This window comes from Sciurus carolinensis, chromosome 7, assembly GCF_902686445.1.
Source record: "Sciurus carolinensis chromosome 7, mSciCar1.2, whole genome shotgun sequence".
Lineage (NCBI taxonomy): Eukaryota > Metazoa > Chordata > Mammalia > Rodentia > Sciuridae > Sciurus > Sciurus carolinensis.
Window position 1 is genome coordinate 101,887,342 of NC_062219.1, and position 25,800 is coordinate 101,913,141.

The following is a 25,800-nucleotide window of genomic DNA, read 5'->3' on the forward strand; positions in this document are numbered from 1 at the left end:
ACTAATTGATCTCATTTTAAAACAATGGTTATCAACTTCAAATGTGCATTCCATACTGCCTGGTAAACCTCCAATTTTTCTTTCATAGGTCCACTTTCTGAAATTAGATGGCTATTCAATTAATTCATCTATTCAACAAATATTTATTGCACATCTACTATGTGACAGACACTGTTATAAACCCTTGGGAATTATTAATGAACGAAAGAGATGAAGTTATTCTGCCTTTGGGGAACTTATATTCTAGCAGAAGGCAGAAGCAAAAGTAAACAGTAAAATGATAAATAAGTAAATTATATGTTAGATGGTGATGAATGAAAAACAGTAGAAATAATTTGGAACAAGGTAATATATTCCTCCAGGGGAAATTTTCTTTGCTTCTTTCAAACACCTTGTATTTTTCTAGACTACCAAGAATTTAAGAGAGTAACAAGAGTTGGGGTATTACAACTTTATGCAGGATAATCAAAGAAAGGAAGTTGATATTTGAACACAGAGTGAAAAGAGGTGAGGGAATTGACTCTGTGGATTTCCAGATTAACAATACTCTAATAAGAGGAAACAAGTGCAAAGTTTCATAGTGGATTTCCACTTCTCAGAAGGGTGGATAGACAATTCTAAGCACTTTTTCCAAAAGGGACAACTTTTTAAAAACTGAACAAAATATGGAAAAATGTCAAAGATATCAATGAGTTAAAAGAAGAGGATTAAGTAATTAGTAGGCAAAATTTTAAAAAGAAAAAAAAGAGGAAAACTGAAGAGAAAAAAATCTAGCATTCAAGACCCCCTATTGCCCTGAAGGTGTTTGCAAAAGTTGCTTGAGAAGCTTATCCAAACTTTTGAAATCTGAGAAGTACAGGAAGATAAAATTCAAAGATCAGAATCTGCCAAGAAGAGATTGTCAAGAGTAGGACTTATCCAGAAAATTCCACATGATCTATAGCCAATATCAAATTATCTGTAAGATTGTCTATAAAATATGATCTCAAAACATGAAATTAAGGTAATCCTTCATTGCTAGTGTTCCCAGCATCTGGTAAAAGTCAAGCAAAGACTTTATAGGAAGATAATACTATCCGAAGTCTCAAATCATTTCTAGGAATAAATTTTAAAATAGCACATCCAGAACACCAAGAGGCAAGAAAATATGTACAAGATTTAGTAGAAATAAACAACAACAAAACTAATAGAGAATCCAAAAATTTGTTTTCTCAAAACCAGACTGAAGAACAACCATGCCCATTATGGTTTTGATATGAGGTGTTTTCCAAAAGCTCCTATGTTAATGCAGGAATTTTAAAAGGTGAAATGATTAGATAGTGAGAGTTGTAACCTAGTCATTCCATCCTAGTTTGAAAGGACTGACTGAGAGGTAACTATAGGCAGGTGGAGTGAGGATAGAGGAGGTGAGTAACTGGAGGCTTGTTCTAGAACGGTGCCTTTTCCCTAGGGTCCTTTCTCTTTCTTTGTTTCCTGGCCATCATGAGTTCAGTAGTTTTCGTCTGCCATGCCCTTCTGCCATGATGTTCTGCCTCAACTTAAACTTGGAGCAGTGGAGTTGGCCAACCATGGACTTGACCTCTGAAACTGTGAGCCAAAGTAAATTTTTCCTCCTTCAAGTTGTTCGTGGGTATTCACATTGATTAAAAAAAAAAAAAAGCAGAAACTGGTACCAAGAAGTGGTACCAAGAAGTATTACTGTGACTAACCTAACCATGTACTTGAGAAGTCTTTGGAACCGGTTTGCGGGAAGAGTTTGGAAAAGTTTGGAGAAACAGGCTGTAGAAGCTTAAAATGTTGTAAGCATAACTTAATGGGTAATTCTGGGGAGCTCAGAATACTAGAATGCCAATAAGAATGCAGACAGTAAAAGCTATGCTCATAAGACTTCAGAGGGAAATAAGGAGTCAATTACAAATTGGACTAGAGGCCATTAGTGATACATTCTGGCAAGAAACTTGTTTACATTTTGCCCATGTTCTGAGACTGATTTTGAGGCCAGATTTAAAGGTGATAGATGAATTAATCTAAAAAAGGAAATTTCAAGGCAGCACCGCATTCAGTTAGTGACATGGATTTTGCTGACAGCTTTTAACCAGTTTTACTATGAGAATTGGGAATGGAAACCAGAGCTAAAGGTTTTAAAAAATGTAGTTTGGCCAAAAAAGTATGTGTAAAACTGGGACCAAGAAATGTGTGATTGTAAAAAAGATTATGGTAATTAGAGAGCTGCTAAGTACTTTGCTCAGAGACGCTAGGAAAGATGTCTTGATGGTACCTCTGAAATGTTCAAGACCACATCAATTATAGACTCAAGGATGTAGAAAGGAGATATCTTTTGGGGAAAGATTCTTGAGGTATTCTTCTTGCAAAGGGGGGCCTAAGAAGCTATTTCACTTCGCTCAGTCACTCAGGCACTTGAAGACCACTGCAGGTGTGTTTCCAGGAGACCCAATTACTGTGTAAGCTGCTAGCAAACTTTGGCATCATTCACATGGTGCTGGTTCTGGAGGAATAAAGGATGCTAGAGTTAAGAGTTCATGGAGGCTTCCACTGAACTTTCAAAGCAAGGTCTGGGAAGCTAGGCAAGGTGTAGCAGGTTTAGAGTCCCTACAAAATGCCCCTGAGAGAGTGGCATGTGAAGTTGTGAAAGTAAAGTTGAAGTTGGAATGGAGACCCCAAGAATTAAGAGCTACTAGTAACATAGACTGTCTACCTCGAAAAGCTGCTGGCTGCAGAGAGAGAGCCAGACTAAGAGAGAGGCTATGAGCACTGTGGTGAGGCAGGAGTTAGATGTGAGCAGTCAGTCAGGAATTTAATACTTAGCACAGAGAAAATCAGAACTGCCTCAATGGTACCACGAGGTCTGTCAGGATAGCTATTTCAGGCCCCTTGCATGATTTCAGCTTCATAAATTACTCCCTGACAGTCAGAGAAATATAGATAAATTCAAGGAAGGGGAAAGATGTTTTCTCAGAAGGACCCAATTGCTAAGACATCTTCTGCAAGACCCTACACAAATAACACAGACCAGAGATTCCCAAACCTTGGAAAACAGGATGGTTAAGACTGGAGTCCATTGACCTTAAATTCTATAAAACCAATTCCAATTAGGACCTGACCAGGTTAGCCAGGCCAAGATGTCCAAGAGTTTCCCTTAGGTTGTTAGCTAATACAGTCTGTTGATTCAGAGGTAAGACGTGATGCTTGGATGGGGCCTTCTAATAATCTTGCTCCTATCCCAATAAAAGCTGGGACATCAAAACGTGAGTTGTCACTCTCCTCTCTGAGAGTACCCACTCTCTATCGTCTCTCTTCTAATCAATTTATATCTTTTACTAAGTCAAGCATTTTTCTTGATATCCTCTCATGCAAAAACACAAGAGTTGAGAACACAATGTAGTCTCTGGAAAGATCTTATTTCCCTTATTACTGCTACTGTCAAGGCCACAAGGAAAGGTCTGCCCAGGCCCTTTGGAGAACACATCTTGCCACCATGTGTCCTAGATGCTGAATACGAAGTTATGGGACCTATTTTCCTGCCTGGGTTTCAGACTTGTTTTGACTTCATCTCTTCTTTCTATGCCATGATTCCTCCCTTTTGGAATAGGAATGTTTCCTTTGTGCCACTGTGTATTGAATATATGTAACTTGTTTTTTTTTTTATTTTTACTGGAGTTCAGAGACAAATGTTTGCCTTGAGTCTCAGAGGAGACTTTTTAGACTTCAATTTTAGACAATACTGGAATTGTTATGACTATGGGACTCTTGAAGATGGACTAAATCCATTTAGCATTGTGAGATGGACATGATCTTTTGGGAGCCAAGTGTGTAATAATATGGTTTGGATATAAGGTGTCCCCCAAAATCTCCTGTGTTAGTGCAGGATTGTTCACAGGTAACTGATTGGATTTTGAGGGTTGTAACCTAAACAGTCCATCATAGTTTCAATGAGTTGACTGTGTGGTAACTGTGGGCAGGTAGCTGGTATTTAGAGGCAGGTCATCGGGAGAGTGCCCTAGGAGGGTTCACCTTCCCTATGGCACCCCCTGTCTGTTTCCTGGCTGCCATGAGTTCAGTAGTTTATCTCAGCCATGCCCTTCTGCTATGATGCCCTGCCTTATCTTGGGCCCAGAGCAACGGTATCAGTCAGCCATGGACTCAACCTCTGAAACTGTGAGCTGAAGTACACTTTTCCTCCTCCAAGTAATTCATTGGGTGTTTGGGTCATAGTGATGGAAAGCTGACAACCACAATACCTAACATGTTTTTGAGGATAAAAGTTTATCTTTCAGAGTTTTATAGCAAACTGGTAACTGTAAAATGTAATAGACTGATTTGAAAAAGTACTAAATGTACTGGTAAGACAGTAACAGCATGTTTGGCACATGCAAGGCACAGCAAGAATGCTACCAGGGCTAAGGCAAAGGGAGTAAAGAGAGAGTGAAAGGAGAACATGGAATTATTGAGAGGCCTAATAATAAGGTCCTTCTGGGACCTGTAAGAACTTTGTCTTATGTTCTGAGGGAATGTGTAGGCATTGCTAGTTTTAAATAGAGGAGGTGTTTTCATTAGATTTTTCACCACTGTGATGAAAGGACCTGTCCAGAACAACTTTACTGGAGGAAAGATTTATTTAGGGGCTCACAGTTTCAGAGGTCTCAATTCATAGATAGCAGGCTCCATTCCTCAGGTCTCAAGGGGAGGCAGGACATCATGGTGGAAGGGTGTGGCAAAGGGAAGCAGCTCACATAATGATCAGAAGCAGAGAGAGAGGTCTCTACTTGCCAGATACAAATATATACCCCACAGCCACACCCCCAATTCCCACCTCCTCCAGTCACACCCTAACACTTCAGTTACCACTCAGTTAATCCCCATCGGGGGATTAATTCACTGATTGGGTTAAGACTTTCACAACCCAATTATTTCTCCTCTGACCCTTCTTGCATTGTCTTACAAGTGAGCTTTTTGGGCACCTCACATCCAAACTATAGCAGGAGGGTAGGGTCATAATCAGACAAATAATTTAGAGGGAGCTCTCTGTTTTATGTATTAAGAATGGAGAGTAGTGATAGGCCTTAATCCTGGAGACTCAGGAAGCTGAGGCAGGATGATCACAAATTCAAGGCCAGCCTGGGCAACTTAGTGAGATCTTGTCTCAGAAAGAGCTTGGGATGTATTCTGGTGGTAGAGCACTTGCCTACCATGTCCAAGGCCCTGGGTTCAATCCCTAACACAGGAAAAAGAAAAAAGAATGCAGTATAGTGAGGAAAGGATACAAGGATACTGTGTTCTCTAGCAAAGCATCAGGCTTAGTAATGTAGAAGGTATAAAATAATCATGTTCTGCATATATTTTGAAGTTGTAACATAGGATTTGTAACATAAAGAAGCAGAATGTGAAAGAAAAAGAGGAATAAAACTTGATGCAATGTTTCTGGCTTTGAACAAATGAAAGCTTGATATTCTTTTAATGAGATTGGGAAGGTAGCATATGGAATCATTTTTGTAGGAGAAAATCTGAAATCTAGATTTCATCTTTATACATACTGAGTTTGAGACATTTATTATAAATCTAAATAGAAATAAAGTTTGGAAGAGAATTCTGGGCTAAAGATACACATTTGATAATTGTCAGCAGATACCTCATTATAAAACATGAAACTGGATGAGTATACCAAAAGAGTAAACACAGATAGAAATGAGAAGTTCAAGGACAGATGCCTAGATGTTCCAATGTGGGAAGCCATCCATGACTAGTATGAGAACCAGGCCAAGCCTTAGACATTAACCAGGAATGCCTGACCTCAGGAACTCACAGTTGGGTATCCACTTTTTGAGAACACCTGAGTCATGTGGTATCTTGTGTTAGCTCACTGCTGAGGTTCAAGTGAGATGGGAGTCAAATGGCCTGCTTACCTGAAAGGAGCAGACTTGGATGTCTAACGAATAAATGATAAAGCTCTTAGTGGACGGCAAAAAAAAAAAAAAAAAAAAAAAAAAAAAAAAAAAAAAAAAAAAAAAAAAAAAAAAAAAAAAAAAAAAAAAAGGAGAGAGATGAGTGTCACGAGAGCGCTGCATCAAGGAGATAAGACACCATCTGGACCAGAACTGGAAGCAAGCCAAGAAAAAGGGTATATAAACTCCCCTCTCAGACAGCTCCTCGGCTCAGCCCAGATCTCCTGACGAATCCACGTCAGCCAGGTTCGCGAGCCCCATTGACCATCCACCCTCCGAGACTGCCGAGACTCCACTGCTCTGCCGGCTTCACGATCAGCGGAGACCTGCGCGTCCTCGATTCCCAGACCATCGGCGGGAGAGAGTTCCGAGACCAGCCGGCATCTGCTCTCCGGCTAAGATAACGTCGCATTCGGGGTCGTCGGAACCAACAAGGCAGAGAGGACTTTGGACTATTTGATTGAGGTGTGTTTATTTGCCATTCGATTTGATTGATGTGCGATATTAGAAAGATTAAGGTTGGTGTTATCCCGAGTGTATCAACTAAAGTCAATTTGTTTGGAACCAAATTCTAGTCACTCGCCTCTCTGCCGCTGGAGACATTACTCCCACCCCTATCTTGGTTTTCTCAAAGAAGCTTCTACTAGTCCCTTTTGATCTGTACCAATATAAATAAAACAAACATGGGCTCCTTCCTGCATTAGAGCCAGACCCTTCTGGACAGCTCAAATGGTCACATCCCTGCTCTTCAGATATTCTTGCCTTTTGCCTTATTTTCTGATATATAAATTTCATAGCTTTTCTTTCGCAGCCAGTCCATCCCTCTGACAGGAACCCTCTCCCCACCCAAAAGGGACTTGAGCAAGACTTTAACATTAGTATTTTGGGAAGAAGGAGATGAACCATCAAAACAGACAAAGAAACAATAAAGAACAGTGAAATAAAATAAAAAAAAAAAAAAGAAAGAAAAACTGAGGTAGCATGGAACTCTAAGAGGACTACAGGAAAACATAGCAAAGAGAAGGTATTTATCCAGACTGAGTTTACAGATCCAGACTATTTAGAGCAGTGGGTAGGCTGCTAGGAAACTTCAAAAAGATGTTTGGGGCAGCTTGAAAGAAAAGAAAGTCAGAGAAGAAAATTGAAATCAATAATACATAATTTTTTCAATTTTTTCAGACTCCTCCAGATCATACCTTGCCTTCATAATCTCAGTTATGATCTTAAATTTTCTTCATTGAAAGGTGTTAATCATGAAATAACTTAAGATATCTGTTATAAAACTTTATTTTCACACCATCAACCTATAAACATTCTTTTATTTGTGTCTGTTAGGTCCTGTATTTTCTGTCCTGTGGTGATATTTCCACCTTAATATAAAAAAAAAGACGTTAGTCCATTTGGGCCATTATAGCAAAATGCCACCAACTGGGTGGTTTATATACAACAGACTTTGTTTCTCACAGTTCTGGAGGCTGTAAAGTCCCAAGATAAAGGAATTGAAGATTGGAATTGGCAAGGTCAAACTTTCAAATTTGTAGATGGCACTTCTTACTATTTCCTTACTTGGTGGAAGGAGTAAGAGGTCTCTTTCAAGTCTCTTTTATAATCCCACTTATGAAAACTTTGTCCTTAATCACCTTTTAAAAGTCTTACTTTCTAATACCATCACACTGGTGATTAGTTCAACTTGTGAATTTGAGGAGGAGGCAGAGCACAAAAATTCAGGCCATCACAGATACTTATTCGAATTAGACTCTAGTTCTTAGGAACTTTGTCCTTCAGATTTCTCTTTATTCTTCTTAATCAGGAGTCCCTACTCAAACCAACCTCTCTAGTGTAGATATTTGATAGTACTTCAAAGGGCAAACAAAAGCATTCTTCCTTGATCCCATTACTGACTCAATTTCTTTATCCCTTTAAAAATTCAATGCTTCTGAGCTAGGTGTGGTGGTGCATGCCTGTAATCCCAGGAATTTGGGAGACTCAGGCAGGAGGATCAAAACCAGATTCAGCAATTTAACAAGACCCTAAGTAACTTAGCAAGACCCTGTCTCGAAATAAAAAATTAAAAGGGCTTATCATGCTAAGTGAGATAAGCCAATCTCAAAAAACCAAAGGAGGAATGATCTCACTGATAAGCAGATGATAACATATAATGGGGGGTGGGAGGGGTTAGTGTTAGGGTTAGGGTTAGGTTTAGGGTTACGGTTAGGGAGAGGGGCAAGAATGGAGGAAGGAAGGACTGTATAGAGGGAAAAGAGGGGTGGGGGTGTGGGGGGAAAGGGGGGAAAAATGGCAGAATGAATCAAAAGAAGAAAAAAAAGCGCTGGGGAGTGCTGTGGTTGTAGCTCAATGGTAGAGCGCTTACCTAGCATATGTGAGGTACTGGGTTCAATTCTCAGCACCGCATGTAAATAAATAAATAAAGGTTCATCAACAACTAAAAAAAGTAAATTTTTTAAAAAGGGCTGGGGTTGTGCTCAGTGGTTAAGCACCCCTGGTACCAATCCTCAGTACAAAAAAAAAAAGAAAGTACCAAAACAAACATACAAACATGTAAATATTTTTTAATTTTGTTCTCTTGTTTTTGGTTTTTGATTATTTTTAGAAAATCTGTCTCTGCTTTCTCATAATACTTTGCAACATCAGAGGTAAGGGCAGCAAAGGGACGAAGTAAAAAGAGTACAAACAAAATAGAAAAAAGAAGTCATCATGAAGATAATATCACAGTGGTCCTTCAGCCTGGTTGGGACAATAGGCCAGGTTCTGCTGAGTGCCTCCCCTGAACCTTAGTGATGATAAGTTTCAACTATTGGAAGACAAATTGTCATACCTACAGGTGCAGGGCAGCAGAGGTGAAGGTCATGGTTACCAGTGTGGGGAGGAAGCTGCAGTGAGAAATGGCGGATATTAGGGAGCATCTTCATGCTGAGGCACATGCTTCTCCTACTCTTCAAAAGTGTACACACCTTACCAGAATTGGCAAATCCTAGGACCTGGGCTCTAGTGTATGCCACTCCAGGCACTAGACATGCATACATTCAAGTTAGCTGATGAGCCAAGAGAAATTTGAATTTCCATGGAAAAATAATAAGATATCTGAACAAAGTAAATACTACAAAGGAAAACAATTGCTCAGCTATTCTGCTCCTAAGTATTTACTCAAGAGAAATGAAAATATATGTGCATACAAAGTCTTGCTTATGAATATTCTTAGCAGCTCTAGTAATAAGACATCCAAATAAGATATTATGCAATCAACCGGTGAGGAGATAAAGATGGCACATCCATATTGTGTAATACCACTTCACAATAAAAAGAAGTGTACTTCTGATACAAAATGCATATGAAAGTCAAATACCTTATATGTAGGCATACATGTGTACCTTATACTTGAAAAGGCAAAAATATGGGGAAAACAAAAAAGACAAGTGGGTACTCAATATTTAGGGTGCAAAGAGGGCTAACGCAGGAATGCAAAGGAACTTTTCAGGATGATAGAAATATTTTCTATCTTGAATGTGGTGGTGGTGGTCACATATACCATTTTACCAAAACTCATAGGACTGTATGAGAAAATGGTGAATTTTGTTGTGATCAAATTATCCCTCAATAAACCTGACTGTAAAAGAAAAAAACTACATAAACTACAATAAAGAATTTAATATAAGGATTTAAAAAAAAATAGATACTGAACCAATTCTTGAAATGGAATATCAGCTCAAGAAATCCTCTTGAGGAAATCAGAAAACAATAAATAGAAGAAAAAACATAAAAGTGAAGAGTCAGAATACAGAATCAAAAGTGACAAAATCAGTATTAAGATTTCCCAAGGAGAAAGAAACATTTGGAAAACTAATGACAAAATAACTTTCCAAAATTTAAGGGGAAGAGAAAATTGAAGACTTTAGATGAAAGACCATAGACAGTTCTAATCAAGAAGCAGAAGATAAAATTCTATGCCAGACATATTCTCTCTACATGTAGAGATAAAATTCTAAAAGCTCACAGAGTCACTTAGTAAATGGTCACTGTTGCAGAAGAACAAATATCATGCTGACAAAATAATTCATAAGTATGTTGTTCAAAAAAGAGCATCTAGGAAGAAAAATATTAACTGGAGAGGGCCTACAATTTTATGTTCAGTAAAACTATAATGTAAAGAAAGGGCAAAATAAAGATACTTTTGTGCAGAGAGAACACGAACATGCACCAAAGACCTGTCCTATTTAATAAAAATAAAAATTTCAGCAAGATGCCAATTAAAAAAAAAAAAGCAGAAAGCTATGAATGAGAATGAAAGACCTAAATAAAGAGATCAAGAAAAAGTATAAACATATAAATATCAACAAATTTAAAATACTAATAAACTATATATGTTTGTGTAGTGTGATTAAGAACAAGTAGAAAATGAAAAGTGCTATAGTATTTGCATAATGTTGAAAAGATATTTATAAACTTGAAAATTGATAGGAAAATAAGTTATTGTATTTAGCAATATATGTGTAACTACAAAAAAAAGTAACAAAAAATTTCAAAATTGCCATCAGTAAGAGTCAAAATATAAAAAAATGAAAGCAGAAAGAAAAAAAAACCCAAAGGGAAGAACCATTTTTAATAGAAAAACTGAAATAAAAATTGCAGCAATTAGCCCTAATATAGTAAGTGCTGCAATAATTCTAAATGGCTTAAGGTCCCAAATAAATAGAACATCAGATTGAATATAAAACTGATGGAATATAGAAGTACATTTTCCTGCAGAAAATTAGACAAAGGAGTTTTAAAAGATTAAAAATAAAAGTATAGAAAAAAAAAGATACCATCTAGGAAAGGATAAGTTTAAAATGTTAAATATAACTATTTTTATGCTCAAGAGAAAAGCCTTAGGTTCAAAATGAAAACATATGCTAATAACAGTCATAAAAAATGTCAGAGATGAGAATAAACACCTACACATAAGCACCCGCACTATAGGTTTGAAATGCACAACTCTAGTAACATACATGCTTATCTAATCTTAGTTTGCTCTCCCTCTAACAGCATCAACAGGAGGTTCTCTTAAAACAATTCACATATAGCTTCCATGACAACACATCACAAGCTGGGTTCCTCTTACCATAACAACATTTTCATTCTTTTTCACTGGCTCCTCCACCACCAACCTGTGATGTTTTGTTGCTTGCAGCTCTGTCAAGGGCACTCACAACATTTATCTTGTGATCTCCAGATCTTTAACATTAACTAAGACTTACAAGTGTAGGCTTCCCTGACACTCAAACAAATCTGTCCAAAACTAATGCAGCCCTCTACCCTCCACCCCACTGGGCCTCCTCCACTGTTGGCGATCCTCAAGACAGAGACTTGTGTGTGGCTCATTCATGACTCCTCTCTCCTTCACTACTCACATCTAATTTCACAGCAAGTCTCGAACCCATGTGCTTCTCTGGCTGCCTGAACCTCCTCTCCAGGCCACGAGCACACAGGGCAATCCCTGACAGCAATACCTCCCCACAGAAGCCAGAGTGATTACTCTCAACGGTTCCACATTATTCCCCAGCATGTTTTTGTCTTTCTGTTTTCCATGGAATCCAAATCTCATGCCAAGACCTAAGGTACTATCCTAAGTCTACCTTCTCAACCTCATTTTATACTGTTGATTCCTGGCTTTCTACTCTGCAAATGCACTGGATTTTTTTCTTCATTTTCTCACAACCAAGCTCTTTCCTGCTTCAAGAAATTTACACATGCCTATTCTTCTGCCTGAAAGCAATCATCCCTTGTCTTTCTATGACTGGTTTCTGTCCATGTTTGGATCTCAACTTGAATTCTACTTCTCAGTTTCTACAATCAAGTATTCTCCTTAGGTTTCTCTGCCTGGCTTGTCGGTCTCTTCCCAGTGCCTCACAGTCCTGGACCCACAGTAGGCACTTGATAAATATTTGTTAAAGCAAACAAATGATCAACAGAGCAAAGAGACAGTCTACAGAATGGGAAAATTTATTTGCAAACTACACATCTGACAAAGGGTTAATAATCAGAATATATAAGAAACTTAACTCAATAGCAAAAAAAACAAATAATTCAATTTTTAAAATGGGTTAAAGACCTTAATAAACATTTCTCAAAAGAAAGCACACAAATGATCAACAAACAAATGAAAAAAATACTCAATATCACTAATCCTTATAGAAATGTAGATCAGAACCAAAATGAACCTGGGATGATGGTACACACCTGTAATCCCACTGGCTCTGGGAGGATTACAAGTTCAAAGCCAGCCTCAGCATCTTAGTGAGGCCCTAAACAACTGTCTCAAAAAAAAAAAAAAGAGGCTGAGGATGCTGCTTAGTGGTTAAACACCCCTGGGTTCAATCCTTGGTATCCAAAACAAAACCACAATGAGATACTACCTCACACCAGAATGGCTACTATCAAAAAGACAAGAAAATAATAAGAAGAATAAAGTGTTAATGAGTTATGTGGGGAAAAAGGAATCCTGCCAACAGGGAACATAAATTAATATAACCATTATGGAAAATACTATAGAGGTTTCTCAAATAACTAAAATAGAACTTTTTAAAATTTTTAAAATTTCCTTTCTTTTATTCTAAAACTTTCAAATTTTAAATAGAACTCTTATATGATCCAGGAAACCCCATTCCTGGCTATATAACAGAAGAAATTAAATTGACATATCAGAAAGACCTACACTCCCAGGTTTATTGCAGCACTATTCACAATATCCAGAATATAGAATCAACATAAATGTCTATTAGCAGATAAATGTATAAAGAAAATGTTGTGAATATACACAATGGAATACTATTTAGCTGTTAAAAGACCTGAAATCCTGTCATTTGTAACAACATGAATAGAACTGGAGAAAAGTGAAATAAGTCAAGCACAGAAGCACAAATATCACATGATCTCAGTTGTAAATAGAATCTAAAAAAGTTGATCTCAGAGAAGTTGAGAGAAGAACAGGGTTTTGACTAAACTGGATTATGAAGGGGAGGGGTCGATCAACTAGTACCAAAGAACTGCTCGACAAGAAGAATAAGTTCTGGTATTCTGTGGCAGAGCAGGGTGAATATATTCAATAAAATGCTTTATCTATACCTCAAAGTAGTTAGAAAGGAGGAATTTGAATGCACTCATCATAAAGAATTAATAAAAGCTTAAGGTGATAGACATGGTACTTACTGAGTTGATCACTATCCAATGTATACATAAATCAAAACATTACCTTGTACATCAAAAATATGTATAAATATTATGTGTCAAATAAAAAGTTCAAAAAATTATTCACTGAAAATTGCTGAAATCTAGTGGCCTAAAATACCATTTTTTTATAATGAGCATTAGATATTTATTAAACAAACCAATAAAATATATTATTATTTACATATAACATCTTAAATCTAATTACTATATTTAATATAATACATATTTTAATGTTCAAAAATTAAATTTTAAAAATTTGTTTTAAAATAATAATTATTTTTATAACAATGTTATAAAATATGTTAACAAAATGTTTGGTACAACAAAATTTTGAATTAAAAGATTCAATGAATATACATGAAATAGATTGCAAATACAGAAACTGTGGGTTCTCTCTGTTAAAAATATAGTTTATTGATATTGACAACAATCAGTTACTGTTCTTTTATTAATAATGGATATTTGTCAATAATGTTCCAGTCGAAAATTAGGATAATTCTTATAGTTATGAGCAATTCTACGTATTTAAAACCTATTTCAGGAATACATTCATTTTTTGAAAATACATGCAGAAAGTACTTATATTAATTTCAAGACCAAAAATAAGGACAAAAAAGAAAATAATCATAATTATTATCAATAAAGGAAAAGCCACATGCATTTTGAAATTTGGATGAGTAAAGTTATACTAAGTATTTGAAAAATAATTTGGAGAAATGTAATATTTCATTCTAACAAATGAAAATTACTACATTTTAAGAAGGAAACACTTATAGATTCAATTACAACTACAAATAACTTAGTAGTACTTTAGTAATCTAAAATATCTGGTGTTCTGTCCCTTTTAGCCAAAGAACAATGAAATAAATTTGGTCAATAAAATGAAAAAAATCCAGAAATATAACTTTATTAAAGTTATTAGAATAGTACTATTTTAGTCTACTTTATTTTGCACTTAACAATTCTAAGTAGCTGTAATTACATTAATAATGAAACTATGGGTTGAGATAAGTCACAGATTCTACATCTGGTTCTATAAAATACCAACATATAACTACATACTCCATTATGCTTACCAACTAATTTGAACTTGATCCAAGTTAGAAATAGACTTACTTTGCAAATTTATAAACATGTGAACATGTAAGCAAACAGAAACAAATGTCAACCATAGCTACAGTACTTGGAATAGAACCTGATATTGTACTATTTTTAAAATGCTGGTGGCATTGTTATATACTGGTTTACTAACTACCAATTTCCCAACTGTCAACTGTTGGACCTTGACTTGGTTTAAAAATCACTGACCTAGTAAATCTTATAAATCAGTAAATTATAGTAAATATATACATACTTTGATTGTTTCAGAACCCAACAATGTCTGTGGGGACCTTGAAGGAGAATCAGAAGAATGCTGGAAGAAAGAGAAAGAAGAAAGAAAGAAAAGAAAAAAGGACAGGCCTGTGAGGAACCATACTAAAGTAGAGGGAAATGAAGAGAAGCCAAGCAAATGTTTGAATAGCACATTCTATTCTACAGCATTACCATAGACAAGGAATCCTGCAAGACCTTATCAATGGTAGCACAGAGCTCTTCAGTTTTCTGTCTGAGCTGTGCAGGGTAACAAAACTGGAAAAATTGAAACCAGGTACTGGGTTAGCAATGAGTTCCAGGGCTGCATACCACAAGCAGGGTAATCTGAATTCATTACCTCCACAGGTAGGTCTAATGTGCTGTCCTTGGAGACACTTTCAGTCTTGACTGGTTCATCTAGTGCCTAGTGATAAATGAAATATTTCTCATGTGAGGTTTCCAAATCAAATACCAATGTAGTAGAAAGTAAAGAAAACCCCGTATATCTTAATTTTTCTAAGTAAGAAAAAACTCAATCATTTGATGAGCTATTCTCTAATATGAAGGTACTTTCCATACTTATCCAATTTCTCCTGTGAAATTAATCTCTCTAATATAAAGTGCTACCATAAAGAAAGGAAGTTGCTTGTTTTGTTTTTGTCTTCCTTTTTCTATTTTCCTTTTTATTTAATTTTTTCACTTTAGTTAATTAAAGTTCTTTTCTTTGTTCATTTTTTCTACCTACTCATTTGAGCATGTGGCAGAGATAATGCCAAGTATTCATCACTTTCTTTTATTTTCTTGAACATAGCTGTACATCTTCTTGACCTCAAGAATTTAGGTATGGATTTATAATTTATTTTTACTGAATGCAATAAAAATGATGGGTAACCTCTAGTGCAAGGCAGTTAGAAATGGATATGACTTTTTCCTCTCCCTCTCTCTCTTTCTCTCTCTCTCTCTCTGCCCCCCCACCCCTTATTCTACAGATAACTGAGATGCAAGATGAAAGCAGACAACATTACTGAGTCACTATTAGAGGGGGACTGTGGAGAAAAGCCAAACTGAGCAACAACAAACTATAAAGTGGGAAGGTAGCAAACATCAATTATATCAAGTCACAAGTCACTAAAATGTCAGGGTTTGTCTATTGTGGGAGCTGGTGTTGCTTACTCCAAATATACAGGCACTGTAGGCTATGTTATTTTTTTTTTCTGGATGGGGGGCATTAGCCTTGAAATTTTTCCATTCATACCGAGGTATAACTCAAGCAATACAAAATCTCAGAACACATCACACAATAAATAAGAAGCTTGCAATTATAGTTCAGTTCATCCTCTTATTTCTGTGCTCTAATTGCTAGGAAAATTACATTTAAATGTGCTATAAACATTACTATGTTGTGAACTTTCTTTTTAATAGTTATGTGTATTTCAAAGAAATTTGAATAGAATCACATTTCAGAGTCAGCAACATATCTACCACTCCCTGTGCTCTGCATTCCTTACCGAAGTTCTCAGATTCTATTTGCCATTATTTCCCTTAATCTTGAAAATCTGGTTTTAGCTTTTTTTGGGGGGATGGAGGGGTGCAAGTCTGCTATCAAGGAATTCTCTTAGTTTTCTTTTAGATCTTGCTTCATTCTTGAAGGAATGTAGACTGTAAAGTTTTCTTTCTCTCTCAACTTTTCAAAGGTCTTATTCCAGCATGTTCTGGCCTCCATTATTTTCTGACAAGTTAGTCATCATTATATCTATTTTGCTCTGTCTGTAGTTTGTTGACTTTCTCTTTATATTTGAATTTTACCAGTTTGTCCTGTTTCTATGCATGGTTTCATTGTATTAAAACTTCTTTGGACTATCTGAGATGTTTGAAAGTACACACTTTTTGTCTTACACCAAGTCTGGAAAATTTTTGCCATTAGTTCCTCAAGTATTTTTTTTCACACCATTTTCTCTCCCTATCCTCCTTCTGAGACTTTGTTTATATGTTGATATATCCCACACATTACTACATCTCTATTCAATTCTTCAATATTTATCTCTCCCATTTTTCAAGTCAGCTAATTTCTATTAGTCTATCTTCAATTTTACTGATTCTTCCGTATCTCCAATTTTCTCTTAAGCCAATCTAGTAAATTTTTTATTTTCAATGTTTTGTTTTTTAATTCTAGCATTTTCATTTGATTCTGATTTATAGTTTCAATTTTTGTGTTGAGAATTCCTACACATTAACTCATTATGATCATGTTTTACTTTATATTCTTGAGCACATTTTCAATAACATCTTTAATATCTTTGCCAGCTAATTAAAACATCTGTAACAACTTGAATTTGATTATACATTACATCCTCCCTTGAGTATTGGTGGCTTTGTTTTTGTTTTTTTGTTTTCTTTTCTTTTTTTTTTTTTTGGACTGTCTAGATATTATGGATTAGAGACTGAATGATATAAAGACTCCAGATTCTGTTATAGTCTCATGAAGAATTTTTTTAATTAGTTTTAACATGGAATTAATTTGATGCCAATCAAATTAATTGCTGATGGTAGGCAGCAACTAAAATCTCTATTCCATCATTTTATGCTTTGCTGGACTTCATGGGCACATGTATTAATTATCCAATAATCATCCGCATATTTGGGCAGAGTTTCCAAACAGCGTTGTGAGTTCTGTGGATTCAAATTTAAAACCTGCTTCAGAGAGTAGGGTTGTGTTTAACGGTTAATTTTTTCCTACCCCGAACCCAGATTAATATAAGAAAATGTGCTTGTCTTTTCTTTTGTAAATATTTTTGTTTTTGTCCATCTTGTACTTGAGAAAACAACCCTTCACAAATCCTGGCTTTATAATGATGCAATTTCAGTTCTCTGTCTTGCTCAGCTCCAAGTCTTTCTCTCCCCATGCCTAGTTAACAATAAATGCAAATTCTTATAATCAGTGAGTTAAATACCTTCAGAACAACCAAAACATCAGCATCCAATGAACATTCTAAATTTCAGTCTGGTTTGGTATTTGGCCCTTAGAATTTCCCATACTTTTTTGTGTGCTCAGCTTTATGTTGAATTGGACACACTAAATTGTTAGTGTTTGAAAATGAATTATACAGGTGGTAATTTCACATATTCTACCTTGTTTCAGAATTTTGATCATCAAACTTTTGATCATCAGTTCTAAGTGTTTTGCTACAGGAAGATTTTCAAGCTATCTAGTTCGAATTCACTTTCGAATTTCAACAATCTATCGTCCCTAAGGTCATTCAGAAATATGTGCCATGAGTTTCCAAGGTAGCTACTAAAGAAGTCACCAAAAATATGATAAGTAATTACAGACTAATTAAAATAAGTGACTGGTCCTTTGAGGCAGTTTTTTCAAGGACAAAAATGATGATTTGAATATATATGTTCTGGTAAATTTATAAACAAATAAAAGAACCAGTTCTCTACTATAATGTTTTATACTATTTTTTAGAATACTATTCTGCCCTGTCTTCTTATTTAGATTTGCCTCCCATTTCTCATTTCTTCAATGTCATCTTGGTTTAGTCATATGCTCAACGAAACATATCACACCAGGCCTTGGAACTGTGGAACGTTGCTCATCAGAATCTATTTTCCTCCTTTTAACAATCCAGGAAAATAACAGATCTACACCTATTACCCTTCACTTACAGGTCCCATGTCAGATGCTGGAATCATCACTTGAGCACAGGATATACTCTTAAGAATTCACAAAAATGATATCTAAAGGAGAAGCTCTTACCATCTCTTTAATAGCTCATAAAAGAAAATATTGTCTGAAAACTCTTGTTCCCAAAATCCACTTCTCCTTATTACATAACAAAAATTTAGAAGCTTTGTAATGATAACTTATTAGAAATATTTTTACCAAAAAAAAAGTCTTATGCATTTTCCTTTTTCCTCTAAAATTATGATTAATCATGAGGTATGGTTGATACGGAATGGAAACTTTTATAATATCGCCTAGCTGGGTTCAGAGGGCTTAATATTTCCCTGATAGGAGGTGTGCATCAGTCCCTATTCACCCTGTAGGTAAGGAAGAGGTTCCTTCCCTAGGGTTATCAGTACAAACAAATACATGACTCTTATATGGAACAAATGAAGTCACAATGGTTTATATAGGGTGTATATTTGTCACAGGTATCCACAACCCAGGGAAGGAGGACACCAAATAGCATGCAGGCCACACAAGGATTGCACTAAGGAACAGAATGAACAACCAGGGCCTGTGGAGTCAGGCTTCATACTATCAAGAGAGTTAGGTATCCCCACTGAAGGATCTGACTGACTTGTTTGAAAAATTCCACAGGGACTAAAAGCTGTTTCTGAGGCATAAGTAAGAACTGCACCTGGCTCTCAGATAAGGAGGTATGCAGCCCATGGACCTCATCCGAAGAAGTTGAATGGGAAGGGAAGTTGTAGTTAGACCATGTGAGGCTCTCCTAATTTCACCAAACAGTAACTGAGACAGCATGGGCCCTTAATTTAGGCCTTACACAATGCATGACCTCTTCTATAGTATTAACTATGAGGAAGAAAAATGCTAGAAACTAAAATCAAGATTAAGAACAAACTCTTTGGGACAGAAGTTTGTTGTGGCCCTTCCTCGCCTTTACAACAATGCCTTCCATCCACTTTTCAACTGCAGGCTACTCTTGAACCATAAAGAACCACTTGAGTTTTTTGAACTGGCAGTGATCTTTTGTACTACCTGTTATCAACTCTCCCCTAGATCTCAATTCACTTAGAAAACTCCTATTCATCTTTTTCTTTCCTTTCCTTTTTAATGTAGAACTTATTTTTCAATTTTTTGTGTTCATCACCTTTTCATCTTGAAGACCCAAATCAGACTCCTTTATAATGTCTTTCTGGCCTGCCGACCAAAGTCAGCCATTCCCTGATTGGGTACCATATACTAAAGCATACTGTATGGTAATTTCTTCTGAAACTGTATATCTACTATACTGGACCATTTTTTCTATTGGTATTAATAGATAATTCATAGATAATACCAAATATTGTTCTATTTGGTATTATCTTTGTAGCACCAGGAGAGAACATGATAGGGGCTGAGGAAGGATCTCCAGGATGGACTGAAGAGTAAACTCAGGAATGAATGAATTTAAATGAGTGAATGTATCATAGAAATATGATTTTAGTACTCCAGAGTAAAATGATTTAGAAAAGTAGTTTAAACTCTGTATTTTAACTAATAAATAATTTATTTTTCCATATTACAATTAAATTTGTTTGTTATCAAAGATCTTAGCATGTGATCAGTATTGGTACAATGAAATGGTTTCTTTTTTCCCAGCCAAAACCAAGCGAGGTTGTTATTTTAGTTATCCTGGAAAATTACTGCTGAGGTTGTGGCTCAGTGGTAGTGCACTTGCCTAGCACACATGAGGCACTGGGTTTAATCCTCAAAACCATATTAAAAAAATAAATAAAATAAAGGTATTCTGTCCATCTGCAACTAAAAAAAGTTTTGTTTTTTTTTTTAATTTCTGCAGGTAAATACAACTTTTGTTGGGCTATTGGGAATATTAAATTTCACTCAAAGAATATCAAAATTATCTGCTTATATTCCCAGGAAAACTAAGCCAAGATAACTGGTGTTAAGCAGAAATGCCAAAACCTGAAATGGGGGCAACAGTCAGACTGTATTAAAACTATTTAGTATGTGAAGGGGTTTATTTTGAGTTAGATAGCCTTGAAATTTACTAGACCTGATATTTTAATTGTTTAGAAGTTGTATGTCAAATATATCATCTTGATTCACTCCCAACAGCTATAAAAAAATAGCTTTTTTTCTGTTGTCCAAAAATTTATTAAAATAAAATATTCTAAATCTCTGTTAATAAGCCTGACCATAATTTATATATATGCTTGTTTTGTTTGTTTGTTTTACAAGTTCGCCTGCAGGGTTGTATTGAGGTTTCTTTAAATTTATTCATTGTGAGTCAGTCTCTCAAAATATTCTCCAGTAAAATATTGTTATTCAAAACATTTTTTCATCAAATTGCACTATAGCAATTGAGACAAAAATGGGATATTGTTTGAATCTTTTTTAAAGATTCTTAACTAATATAAATTTTCAGATATATTCTTACTAGAAATATTTATAGTTTACACAGAACAGCCAACTTTGGAGCCTACATTTTAAAAAGAGAACTAGTGAATCTGACTTTCAGCAGAAAAGTTTCTGAACAGAGCACTGCATTATAATTAAGAGCCAAATGCTATGAAAAAGCATTGCAGATCATATTTTCATCCTTATGCGAAAATATGCCAATAAACTGTAATAGGTGTTCCCCACTGAAAGTAGCACATCTGATACAACTTTACTTTTCAGTCAAGTGCATTGATTGAATCAGTCTAAACTGCTCCCCAAGGAAATGGGATTAAGTTCTAAAAATCTAAAGATGGAATGAATTGATCATACTAGAAATGAAATTAGACAGCAAACTGCCTCCAGAGGAAGAATGATCTAAAAGGACTTGTAAACTTTTTGTTATGCCTCAACCATCTATTGAATTGAATTTCAAAACTTTTGTAGATGAGTTACTGGATTTTAGTAAGGATCAAATGAACCCTTAAAAATGATTTATGTTAAGCCTAAATGCCCTCATAATTTCTTAATCTGACCAACCATTTGGTGGACTAAATCACCTGAGAACTACAGAAGACTTGCTTCAGGAATACAAAACCATTTGTAGGATTGCAGATCTTCTCAGAAAAATAAATCTTTGATAATCTAGTTGAGGAATTCAGGTCTTCAATAACGTGGAGAAAGTACACTCTGAGTCAAATAAACTTGCAGATATATAAAATTAGTTTCTTTAAAAATCTAAGACTATTTACCAATAGATTATTTTCTTGTGATTAGTTTAAATTTTTCAAGAACCAAGGAACTCAGTATTTTTAGTTCCATGAGTTTTGAAAGAGGATTAAATGCTTGTTCCTCCTTCCACATAGAGAGAGGGGTTTTTGTTTTTTTGAGTTTTGGTGGGGGGGTTGTTTTGTTTTGTTTTGCAAACTATTACAATAGGTTTCAGACCCATTACATCAATGCTCAATAACAGGAGTAGTCATACTTTTTGTTCATTTAATTAAGGATATCAGAAAGGTGTTCCTTATTTCCAGGAAAGATCTCCTTCACTGTAACTGGCCCTATCTCTTTCAGTAGCTCTAGGAATTGAGCTGATTTATAATCCCTAGTTCTTTCAAATATTTTCATAGCTAAATTATTTTCAATTCCCTCTAATTGTTCCTCATAAAAAGAAAATACTTTTGTCATTCTAATTCAGGGAGGATTTAAATACATTTCATCAAGTAATGAAAAAAATGTTGTAGACAGGGTTCCAAAATCATCATCTCTTACTCAATATTTCAATTTAGCAATCTGATGTCACCACTGCATAGAGAGCAGGGTAACACTGGAAGATCAGATTTCATTTGAGGTTCAGCAATAAACTAACCCTTCACAGAGTTGTAAAGAAGGTAAAGCATGTAGTTTGGTGCCTGATCACTGGAGTACTCCATAGGCAGCCATTGCAATGTACCATCTAATTGCCCAGATGCATCAAGTCGAAAATCAACTTGCTTCTCTTCTAACAAAAGGCCTTTTATAACTTTTTAGTGGCATATAGAATTGATTAGGCATACTCTATCCTAAATACTCTTTAGTAGCAGTAGCGGTAGTAGTAGTGTTTCAAATATCATATACTAAGCCCCTTTATGGTCCTATGAGTGAAAATTTGCCTTAAGATTCTGTGGGATAAAATTGGAAATTTAAGAAACCTACACAGTCCCAAAATAAATTTATACATTCACTAAACATTTTTAAAAAGATACTACTATATATACTCAAAATGTTCATGCTGGGAGAAAGAAACCAATAAGTATGAATAATTAAATGTGATATAGAAGGTGCATGCAGACAACCACCTGAGGATAATCAATTAAGGATAGGTTTGAAATCTGGAGATGTGTTCATTGCCAAAGAAATTGGGATCATGCTTGCCTCCCATACTAATCTATATTAAGTGATGCCTTTCTGGTATAGGTCATTGCTAAATTAGCAACCAGATTTTGTTAAATTTTTGAGATAGGAAGAGATCTTTAAATACTCTCACCCAAGAACATATGTTTACTCAGATTGGAGTTTAGAAAATCATGTTTTTAAAAATTCAATAGTCAGCTTAGAATAAATTGTTTTAACAACTGACTTGATATCCCAAATCTTTGCTTTTCTAGTATTATGTAATGGTCATCTCTATGGTCTTAACAATAACTATCTTCTTATCATCAAATTACAGAATTTATCCTGTAACTCTATTTAAATAACTAAACCTATGATTTTATTTGATACCTGTAAAATTGTGTGTTCTAAATTCTTCTGTTGAAGACACACAAGCAAGGAAATTAAATTTATCTTGAAAAGGGCAGAAGGTAATGGCATTTATTAGGAAAATTGTACTTCACCCTAGTCCCAATTTTATCCTGATGAATACTTGTAATGAAGGAAATAGAAAATTCAAGCTCCCTTCAAGAAAAAAATAATTATTCTTTCTTGGAAAAATATTAATCATTTATATGACAATAAAATGCATTGTTCTGGACATCATGTAAATAGTCCTTCTTTCATGTGTTCTTTCCTTAAAATAATCCCACAATAAAAATAATCCATTTACATAAAATATTAGATGGTTCCCACGGCTTAATTTTAATTTTTTGCTTGTTGCTTTCAAACTCATAAGAAGAAAAATTAGACAATATGAACCCTTTCAATATTCACCAAAACAAATGACAGTGCAGGTATTGAAACCAAAAATAATGTCTCTATCAAAGTTATTTTGTCCACAGTACTCGGTCTACTGTTCAACATGTTGTAGTAGAGTCTGTGGAGAATCACAAATACAAGTTTACTTTATAGTCACTTGTATTTCATCTTCATGTCTGTCTTAGATGATTATTGGAGGAAATTTAAGCCAAAGACTCTGAAGCCAACACATTAAAATAGGATGCCTTATGTTTATCTCTTCCTATAAAGCCTTAGTTAGGACTTAAGCTAAAAATGCTTCCTTCACAAATGTTCACAGGGGGAAATGATAGAATATGGAATAAGCCATAAATTTAAGTTTTGATACAGACAATAAATTACAGCAGTACCAGAAAACTCATGTCCCCTGCCAACAAAATGTACTCTTTTGAAAATAATGGGCTTTATCCAGAAGTGATTAGAGTTGAAACCAAGCTAATAATTTGATGATAGCTTAAAGTCTCATTCAAGAAATGTTTGTATTTTAATTTACGGAAAATCTTGCTTATAGGAATAGTATTATTTTCAAAAAGTAATTCCAGTTTCTCGTTAATTATACAATATGCTCTAGAACAAAATGCTGCACAAGATAGTCACTATGGTCATAACCCAGCTGAGGAGAGAATTAATTGTTGAAATATTTAAAACTTGAATTATACATGCAAGCTCTGTCTTCAAGGCATTCCACATAGTGGACCAAGTATTATAATGAGACTGCATCTTCCTGTCCCCTAATTGAGTTCTGTGCAATATCAAAGGGACCTCAATAAAGTGTCTGTGATTGAAAATATTCCAAAATGTTGATTCTTCCCAAAATAGAAAATTTTCTGAAGATTATAGTCCTAATTTTCCCACTCAATTCAGAAATAAATCGTTTTGATTTCAATGACACAGGATGAATTCTATTGTGTAAACAGATGCATAAAGAAGACTAAATTGCCAGCTTTATTTTTAAAACATTACAACACTGAAAGGAGCAACAAAATACCATTAAAGAAGTGTTATTGAAAAGGAAATAAACTCATAAAATCTTTAGATGTCTGTTATTTTAAAATTTTTACAAAGTAAAATTTCTAATTGAAGAATACATAACATTGAAAAGATAGTAGAAAATGTATAAATTTATACAAAAGATCTAAAGAAGAAAAAAATTCATATTATACCTTGTGACCTATGAGTAATTTAAATATTTATTATTATAAAACAATTTACCTTGGCCAAAAGACAATTACCTACCCTAGAGTTTATACAATAATCTATTCCTCATTAAAATAGCATTGTGCTAAATTAGATATTGTGATATTTACATCTATTTGCACCAAAATAAAAAAATAGTAACTTTCTACAGTTTTATATTTTATTTAAAATTAAAAACAAAGCCTGTCCCAAATAAACTTGCATGGGTTGAATATACATCAACACTACTATACATATTAATGAAATGGGTTTGTGTGGAAACTAGAAATTAAACGAATGATTCTTCATTTGTAATGACAAACAGGTTAATCCAGTTAATCAAAAGAGAAAAAGCTGGAAGACAGAGATTCTGCATCCAGTCTTATCTCACAGAGTTTCAGGAAGTATTAGCTGCCACTTTTCTCAATAGAAAATTAACTTGGTAGCACTACTGTAAGAGAATGAGATTCAGCTAGGGCAGGGGTATGTAGAGAAGACACCAGGATGTAGACTTCTAATCTCCTCTTTGCCCCACTGCTATGAATGATTGTCCCATATCTGTGAAGGCAGACACTGGTGACCAGAGACTGGAGATCTCCATCTGAAACCAGCAGAGAGCCTGTGGCCCCATGACTCACCATGATGGCCCTAGACAGTGAGTCAAGAGGCAACTGTAGAAATGTCACTTCTACATACTCCTGAGGTTTAGTATCATCTCATCTTTTAACAAGCTATGGAAGGTAAATATTCAGGAAATCTAGAGCAAAGCCTGCAGATGTCTCTGAAGACTACTGACCTTTCAGGACAAGGCATTTTAGGCATATAGAACATAGATTCCAGACCATCTGCAAATACTTGGAAATCATAACCAGAGATATACTATAAGAAATGCTGTCCAGTTGATGTTCACCTATATGCTATTAGCATTTCCCACTAACAGTTCCTACTATTAGATAAGATCTCATACAAAGGTTTCATTCTGTAGACCATGCTAATAGAACAAAAACATTGATTCATAAACCAGAGATCAAAATACTACCTATTTGACAAACTAACATTTTGAAAAATGATAGCAACAGTACTTGAAACACTATAATTACACAGGCAAAAAAAAATGTGCCTAACATACTAAGAGATAAATAGACTAAATTGTCATAAAAACAATATATGAAATGTATAATTTGACAAACATGGTAACCAATTTCACTTTGATTCTGATATGAACACTTCATTTGACTTTCA

The 25,800-nt window shown here is 35.0% G+C and overlaps 1 protein-coding gene across 14 annotated transcripts in view; it reads right to left on the bottom strand.

Annotated features, from left to right (window-relative positions):
• The window catches only part of Mlip (muscular LMNA interacting protein), a 230,014-nt gene that overhangs the window by 74,783 nt on the left and 129,431 nt on the right, over positions 1 to 25,800 (bottom strand). For 8 of the 14 annotated variants that reach the window (XM_047558885.1, XM_047558875.1, XM_047558884.1 and 5 more), the window contains 3 exons: positions 14,899 to 14,964; positions 14,733 to 14,816; positions 14,542 to 14,601 (listed from right to left, as the gene is read on the bottom strand). The exons of 1 other annotated variant lie outside the window; for it this stretch is intronic. In XM_047558885.1, the coding sequence (XP_047414841.1) occupies positions 14,542 to 14,601; positions 14,733 to 14,816; positions 14,899 to 14,964 (210 nt within the window). The remainder of the gene's footprint in view (positions 1 to 14,541; positions 14,602 to 14,732; positions 14,817 to 14,898; positions 14,965 to 25,800) is intronic. 5 more of the 14 variants (XM_047558879.1, XM_047558876.1, XM_047558883.1 and 2 more) reach the window with 3 other exon arrangements.